We start from the raw sequence: 12,474 nt of genomic DNA, 5'->3' as shown, positions 1-12,474 counted from the left end.
TGCCACCGGGACGCGCAGACAGACGCTGGTCGCGCCGGTCGTGTGCTCGCGTGTTGCTAGCGTAGCGTCGCTCCGCCCAGCGTGCGCGTGCACGTCAACGTTACGTCGGAGTATAATGGGCCGTTCATGTGTCGCTCGCCAGCGTTTCGTTACCTTCACATAGAGCAAATTTGGTATCAGGTGACGTGAATAGATGACAAAGGTAAATGACACGTCCAAACAAGATAACCATGATATGGAGGTCATGTACAGCATAATATACTTCCGACTCGTAACGTTGCGCTTACTTTAAAGCGATATATCAACCATCCTCATTCGTGCTTCGAGTATAAGGGATTCCCACTGTACGTGGAATCTGCTAATTTTTTCTATCGATTTATTTATTTTTTGCCCTTTTTTACATATATAACTATAGTATACATATACGGGGAATGACGGCGACGTAAAAATCAACCGAAAGTGTTCATATCATTGCTATCTCAATAAAACAGTTTTTTCGAGCGCAGTACAATGCTCACTGCAAAGCTTCCTATACTAGCTTTCAGTATTGTGCTGGAACATCTTTCTACGAACCATGTTAGAAGTTGGCACCACCCAGTATCTATTAACAGATTCCTGTTAAATAACTGACCGCCATGTTATCTTTGGTCTTTCGGTAATAAATGAGCGTACATTACCTATAATACTTTGACAAAACTTATATTCCTGTAAAATTGAACATTTACAATACTGTTCTACAGGGATAGAGAATACCTTATTTAGATTTCAGACACTATATTTTAGCAATGTGCCTCAGGCAGCCAGGTCTCTTAACAAGTACGTTTGGTAGATAAAAGAACTTGTTTGTTTGGACATCTGGACAAAAATAATAGAGATTTGATGGAGGCTTTTAGATAGAAAGGGAGGAGGAAAGATGCGTGAGCAAACCGTTCGTAGCACTTGGTGAAAAGGAGGCAGAATATCTTGGTTCAGCGCTGCCAGGTCGTAGTGATTGTTAGTATTTTTCGACTGTGTGCGTATCTTTGGAAGTAGGTGTGATCAGTATTTGTTTTTTTTTCTTGGAAGTTGACGCACGTGTCAATTTTCTTTGTGATTAGATTATTCTTTGTACCCTTTTTGCTCTGCTGCGTAGTCGTCATAGTGGGCCGTGTGACTAGGTCTTCTGCCATATATATGTGTGTGTTCCTTTTAGTAAAAATTAGTTCCAAGTTTAGCGCCTTGTCGTCGCTTCTTCCGTTTTTGTCTGAAATAATTGCACTGTTTTTCATCTAATCACGAACCTCAAACTGGCCCACATTTTGCTCCTAGTTGCATGGCAGCTGAGATTTCTCCACGAATGCGCTACATGCAATAATAAATGGTCTGCAACTAATACAGTATTCAGAAACGTTGAAAGGGCGTTTGTATTGTTCGCCATATCCTGCAAAAACTTCTTGAGTGCCAAACGACACTCAAGGAGGCATTAGGTCAAAGTGATGTCTAACCCACCATATGTTTCACACGTAGAAACGGTACATAAGTCGCTCGTCATCTAATTGGAGTAGGTTGATATATATGTAGTGTTTAACGTCCCCATAGCACAATATGATTATGAGAGACGCCGTAGTGAAGGGATTCGGAAATTTTAACCACCTGGGATTCTTTAACGTGCATCGAAATCAGAGCTCATGGGCCTACAACGTTTCTGCCTCCACCGGAAATGCAGCCGCCGAAGCCGGGATTCGATCCCGTGACCTGCGGGTCTGCAGGCAAGTACCTTAACCATTAGACCGCCACGGCGGGGCCTAATTGCAGTAAGTTCATTGTGCATGAAACTTCCGCCCACGCTCTGCTGATAAACGATGGCAAGGACTTGAAGCTGACATTCATTCTCACAGTCGACGCCCTGACATGTGGGGTGTTCGTGTAGTTGAGTATGCATATTATTCTTTAAACAAATTTGTGACACAACACAAACTTTACAACATACGAATAAGAGAACAACACATATTTACTTATTAACTCCATCGTGTGCTTCTCTTTCGAAGGTCGCACTTGGACGTGCTCACTTCATCCCGTCCCACAACTTCTTGATTAGAGCGAGGGCAGGCCCGTAAATTTCATCAAAGTAGGGCGATGACGTCTTGACACGCTCGTAATATGCTGTAAGCTTTGGGTACTTTGCTTTGTTGACGCAAGGAATCTGCAATAAGAGAAAAAAATGCAACGACAGTCATAAGTGGATCGAAGGCTCCTTTTACCGTGTTGAATTTTGCAAAAGAAATTCCATATTCAAAGCTAAAAGCTTGTGGTCAGCTCTTGACTTTATTCGACGTTTTTGTATTTGATATATTGGCATTGTTTAATTTATTCAGAACAGTACGAAACTGGAACTTTTCACTGTGGTTCAAGCAAAAGGCCATTGTGCATGACCACAAACAATTCTCTTTGTCGTATTCTGCTGTTGCATATCATTACGCTGTATCCATCACAGCATCTTCGCGATATAAATTCTCGCAGCTACCTTTTAACTACACTGAGTGACCCTCTGACACATTTTTCGATGAGCCCCTTTTTTGGGAGCTTCTCAGATGCTTAACCCTGAACGGGCATATCGTTCTTTTTTCAATTGCAAACAAGAGAGCGCTTATCTTTGGCAACGTGCCTTCACTTTTCTGGAGTCTGTTTTTTGTTCACTTATCGATTTATTCTTCTGATGTACTTCCTTATTCACTTCGTAGATGTTCGCTCTATGTAATTACTAAATGCACGTTTATATCCATCATTTGCGGTTGTTTGACAGGCATATATTATGGAGCTGGATAATGTTTTGTGCCCAATTTTTCTAACTTGCTGAGCTGGTGCAAAAGAAAAGTTGCTTTTTTTTCTCAACGTTCTCAGCAGTTAGTTTCCCCTCTTGGGTTTAAACCTTCCATTCGATAAGGTGAGACTCAGTGCGCTTATGAAACACTGCAGCTGAACTCACATATCTTGAACTTCGTAACATGTTTTGTGATTTGCTGAGCTGCTCTCTAGAAAACACTCTTCGCGCGAGGCGTCTGTCTGAAAGGAGATCTTCAACGTTGCCTTCTTAAGCCTAATATTCTTGCACGACTGACACCTAGTAAACCACTAGTTCACATTTGGGCTGCCAGATATAATGCAGTAAGGTCTCTGCAGTTGTTTTTTAAACTAACAATTCTAAGAACTATCGATGTGCCATTGTTTTACACGGTCAAAATATTGTGGGACTTGAATAATGAAAACGTTAGAAGTTTTCCTGCCTTTGGCTATCTATGTTAATTTCAATTTGAGCGATGGCCCTTCATGTCGCTTAAAGTAAAAGCATCTCTTAGCAGCGTGCCTTTTCTATACGCGCTTCAGAGTCAATACACTTATTTAACTCTGCATGCTGCTGGCGAGTAAGTATAATTGCGCAAGTCAATGTGCCATGAATAACTATGGCCAAATAATAGCGCAATAATCAAAAGTTGATATGCAATAGCTGCGTGGTTGTTAAAGCTTGCCTAGCTTGGAGCAAAATATTTCGCGCTGCCTCATGGTGACTAGACAGCTATGACGAATTAAACTGTCCATCTGATATTCAAGAGCGATTGTCCATAGCGACCTCATTATTGAAGATTCTGTTTCCCCGAGTGTAGTAACAGTATCGGGGAGTGCATTTTCTTGATTTTTTTGCGGTCTTTTATGTCATTCCAGCGGTTTGTAAAGATCCCACACCTCGAACATCAGCATGGGAACTGAGAAGAGAGAAATGTTCCAACACCGACAAGAAGGCGGTGTATAGTAGAGACAGGCCACGTGGACATATTTAAACAGGGGAAATTGATTGTTTTTTGAGAAGTCGTCTTTTTCTATAGATTGAAGAAAACCTCACTTAAGTTGCCACAACTAAACCAGCGACACTTATTCATTGTCTTTTTTTTGTACCCTAGGAAGCTCATATTATCAGTGGCTGACCGTAGATGCGTTGAGCTGACGTCACTGCACAACTGTGAGCTGCGAAAAGGATCAGAATACGCTTACCTCGAGACAGAAAATGATGTGGCCCAGCAGGCAGAGGTCGGCAAGGGTGATCTTGTCACCAACAGCGAACTTGCTTTCTCCAACGAGGCGCTCGAGAACCTTTACCACTTTTTCTTCGCAGGCCTTCAGCTCGTCAGCACTGTGTTTGGTTCTTTGAACGCATCGAGGATGCTGTGTCCAAGACATCAACATATGAACATGATGTCATCGCGTTATGCGGAAACAGTCATCGTAATTTCTTTTGTTTGCACCTATTTAACGCTAAATTTTGATTCTTTAGTGTCATCGGCAAAATAATAAAATAACTGACTGCGTGAAGCAAGTACGAATTATTCATAAGAAAAAAGGCATTATGAATTGGGTACGTAACCTTATTGGTGATTGTGCTTGAAAGAGTAGCACTGAAAATAATTCGAATAGAAGCTTCACAGTTTGTTGAGGATCCTCTATGAAGGAAAATGAAAATATAGCGAAATTTCTAGAGTTACTTGCTTTTCTACAACTACGTAGTAATGACTTTTACAGCCATCACTAAAGAGAAGCAACCAATTAACCATACTTAAAGATAGAAAATAATAAAAATTGATTCTTTCAGCCAACGATAATTCTAAACGTCGGATGACTGGGGCGAGTACTCTTCTGCGGCGTATCTACTGTTTAATCGCATTGAAGTCGATATATTGCAAACAATTGCCCGCGACGCGTTTAATTCGGATGGTCTTCGGAGCGCGCCGAGAGTGAGCGCCATGAACTTATGACAAAAAGGAGGAAACAATTGTCGTAAAAATCCGAAACTGCAGCAGGTGTCGAAAAAAAAAGCCACCAGGTCTACGTGGAACGTGCCGCAGTGTCACAGCGAAAGCTGGAAGGGCCACCCTTTCAGATACTCTTTTTTAACGCTCTTTGCGTAGGTGCTGCAAGCCCACTTGCAGCGTGCTCACGCTATAAATCATACCATTTAGTATTATATAGGCAGGCATTCTAGTTTTTGTCCACATTCTCTAGTGGCCAGGCATTGGTTATGTCATCCTTCGTCATTCCTCGGCGAACCATGGTACCTGGTATACATTTGCAAGGAAATTTTGCGCAATTGTTTTATGCTGTGACTGACGACAATCAAGAATTTCACGTAAAGCTTTTGCAATGAGTTGGAGCTTTTCACGTCCTACTCGTAAGGGGATTCATGACGTCCAGTTGTTGCTATGCTGTTCCAAACTGCTTTATTACTCATGGTGGTGCGACTATTTTACCGACATCAAATCTGCCTAAGGGTAGTATGAAACGGAGTTGCAAGCGTGCGCCGTGACTTAGTGATAGAATACTGGACTTGCGTGCAGGGGACCCGGGTTGGAATTTCATAGCATACTTGTGGTTTATAATTTTCAAATATTTTTTAGATGCGGAGCATCTAATACTCGAGGCTTGTAGTGCGGCGCCGTCCGCAAGCTTCCTCCTCCTTCTTCCACCATCTGTGCATCCCTTCTTCCTCTACACACCACGCGCGCTTCACTCCTCCACCATCTGTGCACCCTTCCTCCTCTACATACCGCGTGCGCTTCTCCTCTTCAAGAACATTCGCTAGCTGTATAATGTAGCGCGCATGCGCCGTCACGCTTCGAGAACATCGGCAGCTGACGCGCGCGCATGCGCCGTCGCGCTTCGAGAACATCGCCAGCTGACGCGCGCGCATGCGCCGTTGCGCTTCTCCCCCTTCTCGAACATTTGACAGCTGACAGTGCATGCGCCGTCGCGCTGTATATATACTCAAGGTCGGCGCTCGCTCGCTCAGTTGCCGCTCGTCGGTTGGTTTGTACGGCGCGTCGACGTCCAAGGTCGCGGTGAAATGAATTCCAACGAATCCACAAACACAATGATCGACGTCCCTTCGACCAGCGCCACCCTTTCGCATACGTGTGTACGTGTTCACTCATTTAACACCCCCTCCTACAACCACGTTAACCAATTTAGCCATCGACCCAAGTAAGTCGCAATTTAACACCCCATTTCACAACCACGTTAACCAATTTAGCCATCGACCCAAGTAAGTCGCACTTTAACACCCCGTTAACCAATTATATGCTCCGCATCCTCCTCAGTGTTCCCCCGAGGGAAGCTGCGGGCAATTTTTTTATGTTGGGCGATAATGCTTATGGACACAGGAGGCTGCACACAACTACGACGCACGCGACCCTATTTGTGATCTCATAGCAGTTTTCGCTGAACAAAATGGGTTACAGTAGAGCAGGCGGCATTCCTCCCATCCTGGTTCTGACTTCCCCATTACCTGATCTCTGTCGTTTCCTCTGCTTGATCTTTTTTTCTTGCTCTATCTTTTATTTGTTTATATATCTCCGTCTTTTTACTTTCTCTTTCTGTCTATTTATTCCGCTTCCAGAACTTCGGTTTCGTTATCTTCCTTTCACTGCGTCTTTCTCATGCCTTTTGTTCTCCTTGTTACGATTTCCTATAGTATGCTATACAATCTGCTTTCCTGCTTTCACAACTTCTAGCCCTTAATTTGGTCCTACTGAATCGATATTCTCCAAATCTGCGATGGGAACAAACAAGACCGCTTTACTACTGATAGCTATTCTCCCAGAAAACCCAGGCGACAGTTAACCACTCGCGCTGGTTTTTGAGCGTCACGTCAGATTTGATGGCATGCGTGCTTTAGACGCTGCTGCTCTCTAACAACTTTGTCGCCATTAGCGCATGCTTCATTATGGATTTGTACCGTGCTCAATACCCAGCATAATTGTTTTCATGCGCGTATATAAAGTAAGAATGAGTCAAATAAAATTATTTATGTACGCTAACGTGATTGTTGTCACTACTTTTCTGAACCTCCTAACACAGTTTTTATAAGTATAGCAACAAAGAATTTCGCAAAAACACGCTGCTATTTTTTTGCCATACATGCAATAAAGACATCCTTTAGCATAGCAATACCTTTTTTTGGTCTGCGAATTACACGTCTCTGCACAACAGATCTCCGAGTCTGTGTAGTGCAGAACAACATACATGTAGCGACGGCAACAGAAAGTTGATGAGTACATACAATCGCGCGCACATACGGAGGAATTCAACTGGTGGTAACAACAGTTAATATTTTATCTTAATTCGATGAAACTTGCAAAACCTCTTATGCGTGACAACGCACCCATTGTCCCTGTGCGCCAAGATCACCATGGGGACCTCCTTCGACCAATTGGTTGAATGAATTGTCATAAGGCATAACCACTTTAATTAACAAATGGGTTTTTGTTCAAATAGTATTAGGAAGATAGGAATGTTTGGCCCCGTTGTTCTTTGCACCCGATCTGGGAAAGTTGAGGTGAAAGAACCACCTCTGTGACAATTATTATTTTTTGTAAATTTTGAGCTCTTATTTAACCTACTTCAAGGTAGAAAAGACGTTTTTAATCACAAGTACAGCGTAATTGCCTGACCTAAAGTACCAATAAACAATCTCGACTCACCAGAAAAGCGCCCAGGTTGGGATTAATGTTGCCATTGGCTGCTGCAAGCACCTGGTCGATGCGAGTGCGTGTCTGAATGCAGTTGGGATAGAGCTGCGAATCCGGAGCATACTTCCGTAGTAGGTAGTAGGCGATGGCAGTGCTGCACAGACAGAACGACTGACAATTAAACAAGTAGCAGAAGCCCACAATGCTTAACAAAGGGGCGTTTACAGTCGGGAACAAAAAAATTGCCCGCAGCTTCCCTCAGGGGAACACTGAGGAGGATGCGAAGCATATAATTGGTTAACGGGGTGTTAAAGTGCAACTTACTTGGGTGGATGGCTAAATTGGTTAACGTGGTTGTGAAATGGGGTGTTAAATTGCGACTTACTTGGGTCGATGGCTAAATTGGTTAACGTGGTTGTAGGAAGGGGTGTTAAATGAGTGAACACGTACACACGTATGCGAAAGGGCGGCGCTGGTCGAAGGGACGTCGATCATTGTGGTTGTGGATTCGTTGGAATTCATTTCACCGCGACCTTGGACGTCGACGCACTGTACAAACCAACCGACGAGCGGCAACTGAGCGAGCGAGCGCCGACCTTGAGTATATATACAGCGCGACGGCGCATGCACTGTCAGCTGTCGAATGTTCGAGAAGAGGGAGAAGCGCAACGGCGCATGCGCGCGCGTCAGCTGCCGATGTTCTCGAAGCGTGACGGCGCATGCGCGCTACATTATACAGCTAGCGAATGTTCGTGAAGAGGAGAAGCGCACGCGGTGTGTAGAGGAGGAAGGGTGCATAGATGGTGGAGGAGTGAAGCGCGCGCAGTGTGTAGAGGAGGAAGGGATGCACAGATGGTGGAAGAAGGAGGAGGAAGCTTGCGGACGGCGCCGCACTACAAGCCTCGAGTATTAGATGCTCCGCATCTAAAAGGTCCTGACACAGATTGCATTAATTTTTGCTTCGTTTCTACTCCACAGTATTCGAGGTACCGCATGCTGACAGTATCTGATACGAACGTCCATGAATAAGGTCACTATTTGTTCTCGACGGCTGACGCAAACTCACAGGATTGCATTCCCACACTTTTCATGTAGGCTGGATGGCTAGAGCCCCTTTTACGTGGATTTCGGAGCACGTTAAAGAACCCAGATAGACAATGTTTACGGATTCGTTCCCTTCAGTGTCACTTGAAATCATATTGTTGCTTTGGATTGCAAAACGCAACAATTATATTACCATAACCGTTATATTATTATTAATATTAATATTAATAGTAATAATAATAATCATAATAATAATTATAATAAGAAATGTTTAGACCAGTAGCAGTTTAAATATGATTATTTGCTTCTTGACGACATTTGGTGTGCGCTCTCAAAAAGTTCCTGGGGAGTATTGTTGCTATCGGAAACTAAATACTACCACATTAAACCAGTCGTTACGACGTGGCATAGAGGGTGCTTATTGATAAAGGTATCGTACCTCTCGTAGACGATGAAGCCGTTGTCGTTAATTGCAGGCACCTTGTGGAAAGGGTTTATCTGCAAAGAATGAAGCATGCTGGTGCATAATCTGAAGTTTCAGTATGTGCACACTTCTTCACCAACACAGACTGTATAATGCACGCTTCCTGCAGTACCTTGGAAACAGTGCTTATATGACAGCGCTGTAGCAATGTCAGAACACGTTGCGAAAACGGTTCGAATAAGAGGAAACATCAAGGTGTGTTGCGTTCAACGAAACAATTTTTCGATTTTCTTTTGAGGTGTGATTTTAAATCAGATGGCCTTCAGGCACTCAGAAGTTTGTAGTCTGATGCGCCATGTCATCTACCATCATCTCCGGTCATGTCATGTGTTCGTGAAGGCAAAAAAAGAAGTGTAGTGCAATGCATAGTTTAATAAAGAATGGGTATGCGAGAGAACAGGAGAAAATGGATGAGCGAATAGGGTAAAGCATGGCATTATGAAGCGCGCTGTGGCGAAGACAAGTTACGTGTGGTATGTATAGAGATTGGGATAGCAATGATGCGACAAAGTGAAGTGATGGGTAGCGGGAGTCAATTAGGGGTGAAGAGGATGACGGAACGGAGGATAAGTTGTGGAACATATCAGCAAACTGTATATTGAATATGTATATAGCCTAAAATCATGGCTTATGTGGAGTTATAGTCAGCCTGGGTCGACATATAGGTCTCCTAGAAAAAAAAACTATTTGTGCTTTCCGTCATGCTGTAACTGCTACTTAAAGTCAATATCTCACATAATTGGAGTTCTACGAAGCACAATTAAACATGTGCCTTCAAATACGCATTATCAGTGGTTTCAATACAGTAGGGACATTTTTTATCAAATACGAGACTCACAATAAATTCTGTCAGGGACTTACAATGACAGTGATTAACTACCTACCTACGAAGCACAATTAAACATGTGCCTTCAAATACGCATTATCAGTGGTTTCAATACAGTAGGGACATTTTTTATCAAATACGAGACTCACAATAAATTCTGTCAGGGACTTACAATGACAGCGCGTGCAACAGGAAGACGTGGTACCCCCCCCACGCAGGACTCACGCATGCGATCTATAAATAAAAGCTGGCGCATAGACGCTAGTGCATTCAGATGTGTGTCGATAGACTTGAGTATCTACTTGATGCCATATAAGGCTTATAGTACAACTAAAATGAGTCCATGGAGCCAAAGGTGAACAAATAATAGTGGAGCTCTATCTGAAGAAACATCATTTATGCAGAGGACTCACTAGGACGTAATTTAGTTCGAATTTTCCACAAGCATATTCCCTGGGACTCAAACTATCTGAATATTACCCATCTCGACTCATAAAGCCTCGGACGCACGACTTGTTCTGAGAGTGAATGAGTTCAAGTGAGTCGACTCATGTGCTTGCCAAGCTAGGTCGTGAGGACTGAAGAAAGAGTGGTCTCTGCTTTTACAGTGTGAAAAAAGATGGCATTATATCCACCGAGTGAATGGTGGAGAGTGGGGCGAAGCATCCGTTCGTCCATTCCTTCTTGCTTCCGTCCGTCTATGCGTCCGTCTGTGTGACCATCCTTCCGTCCATTCGCCCGTCCGTGCGTGCGTCTGTTCGTGCGTCCGCACGTCCACCTGTGCGTCTGTCCCTGCGTTCGCTTATGCATCCATCTCTGCGTCCGTCCATGCATCCATCCGTCGGTGCAGCCATCTGTGAGTCCGTCCATGCATCTGTCTGTGTTCGTTCGTCCATCTATTCAACAATCCAAGTACCACCATCTCGCATCTTTTCATCATATATTCCCGATATAGAAGCACCGCCATCCAGCAGACATTCCAAGGACCAAACGAGAGGTGGCACACGCACACTTTCTTATGGCTTGCTCTTCGTGTCTACTTCATACCTTTAACCACCTCGACTTCATGGTATATAATAGTTCACTGTATTCATGGCCCTGCGGCCCAACACTCGCTAAACCTTTCTAAAACCTTGGAGGTTACGACCAGCGAGTATAATGTATCAACCCTTTCTTGTTAGATAGTGCTCAATGTACATGCCAATGGATGCTAATGGGGAATGAGATACAGGAGAATTCGGTTTCTAGTTAGCGCGCACGCTACGACATTTTAATTGTTCAACAACGCACAGGAGAAACCTCCCACCTGTCCTACCGTGCAGGTCAAAACGTAAGACTGGTTACACACTACGACTACGTCTACGAGAGATGAACGGATGCTGCGATAAAGAGCTTCGCCCCTAAAACGCTGAGTAGAGCGCATGCATATTTTTACACAAAAAGGTGCCAGGACATACCATGTATACGAACCTTGAGGTACTCCGCTGAGCACTGTTCTCCCTTGCCGAAATCAACGTCTTTGAGGCTTAGCTGAACGCCAAGCTCTTTCGCCAAGCAGCGAACGAAGCCGCACGATGGGCTACCCACAAGGTTGTACAGTAAGACAGGCATGTTCGTCTATGGTGACGATAAAGCTATCTGGCGCCTGATTTCGCTGAACCACGGGTACATATATATATATAATCGGTTCGCGCTGGAGAACAAAGTACGCGATTACATATGCAGCCCACGGGGGGAGCACGGCACAGCGTTGATAAGTAACTTATGTAACCGTTAGTTCGTTGCTTCTCTGGCGAGATGCAACGATGTGGCGAGGAGGTTTCAGAAAGAGTTTCATTGCGAGCACGTCCTGCAGTGAAGCCTCATCATGAGACGTGGTTCGTTGTGTGCACGTGCATAGCAGCCTGGCTGTCACCACCTCCATTTAATGGCGGAAGGAACGAGGACGGAATGGCGAAATAGCTTAGCAAAAAAAAAAAACTGGTACAGTAAGCTAGCCACACCTAAATGTGCCGCAGTAGCAGTTAGGATACGTGTAGCACCAAAATATTGTTCGTATGAGGAACGCAATTGTGTGAGCATACGAGCAAGAAGAAGGCAGCCGTCTGGCCGTCTGTATTTGCCCGCTGTATATCAGATCTCTAACGTATTTTCCTGTGCATGTCAACATCTTTTACCTGTTTCTAATCATCCGACACAGTGACACATAAAAACTTTACCAATACATTACGTTTTATCAAGAACGCGTGTATTACTTGGTTTCTGTAGGTAGTTGCTTCGTGCATTACACTGATTGGTGTAATGTGTTGAATGTCAGAAAGTGACACTAGGTTAAGGTTGTTGAAGCGAATGCCATGGATGCAACGGGGTTAGTTCGGCCATGTGGTTTCCCAAACGTGATTTGAAGTCGCATGGTGCAGGGGCCTCTGGCACTTCGGGTATTCCATTTGGGAGTTGATAATATCAGGATTTGCATGCAAAATGAAGCACGTTAACGAGTGCTCGCTCCTGCTGGTTCTTCCTGTGTGCTCTTTTGTTTCACGCTGTATCGCAAGCATAAAGTTAGCCGTGTGGTTCTGTACAAGTTACGTAGTGTCGCCTCTTGAATACTTCCAAATCATTACGAA

General features: G+C 44.1%; 1 protein-coding gene across 1 annotated transcript; it reads right to left on the bottom strand.

Moving 5' to 3' along the window:
* Positions 1 to 2,020: 2,020 nt before the first annotated feature.
* LOC142803390 (glutathione S-transferase 4-like) lies at positions 2,021 to 11,482 on the bottom strand. Its single transcript, XM_075888512.1, has 5 exons — positions 11,318 to 11,482; positions 8,977 to 9,035; positions 7,506 to 7,647; positions 4,027 to 4,197; positions 2,021 to 2,182 (listed from the first exon to the last, which is right to left on the bottom strand). The coding sequence occupies exons 1-5, from the start codon at positions 11,456 to 11,458 to the stop codon at positions 2,045 to 2,047; spliced, it is 651 nt and encodes a 216-aa protein (XP_075744627.1). The 5' UTR covers positions 11,459 to 11,482; the 3' UTR covers positions 2,021 to 2,044.
* Between the last annotated feature and the right edge of the window lie 992 nt (positions 11,483 to 12,474).

The sequence above is a fragment of the Rhipicephalus microplus genome, chromosome 3 (genome assembly GCF_043290135.1).
Source record: "Rhipicephalus microplus isolate Deutch F79 chromosome 3, USDA_Rmic, whole genome shotgun sequence".
Classification (NCBI taxonomy): domain Eukaryota; kingdom Metazoa; phylum Arthropoda; class Arachnida; order Ixodida; family Ixodidae; genus Rhipicephalus; species Rhipicephalus microplus.
The sequence above is the reverse complement of the archived record's forward strand: the minus strand, read 5'-3'. Positions and strand labels throughout refer to the sequence as shown.

Excerpts from the sequence above, each read along its gene's own strand:
- LOC142803390 (XM_075888512.1), bottom strand. The coding sequence starts at position 11,458 with ATGCCTGTCTTACTGTACAACCTTGTGGGTAGCCCATCGTGCGGCTTC. Across the intron at positions 9,036-11,317 it reads GCTCAGCGGAGTACCTCAAG|ATAAACCCTTTCCACAAGGT; the intron begins GTTCGTATACAT and ends CATTCTTTGCAG. Across the intron at positions 4,198-7,505 it reads CCAACCTGGGCGCTTTTCTG|CATCCTCGATGCGTTCAAAG; the intron begins GTGAGTCGAGAT and ends TCTTGGACACAG.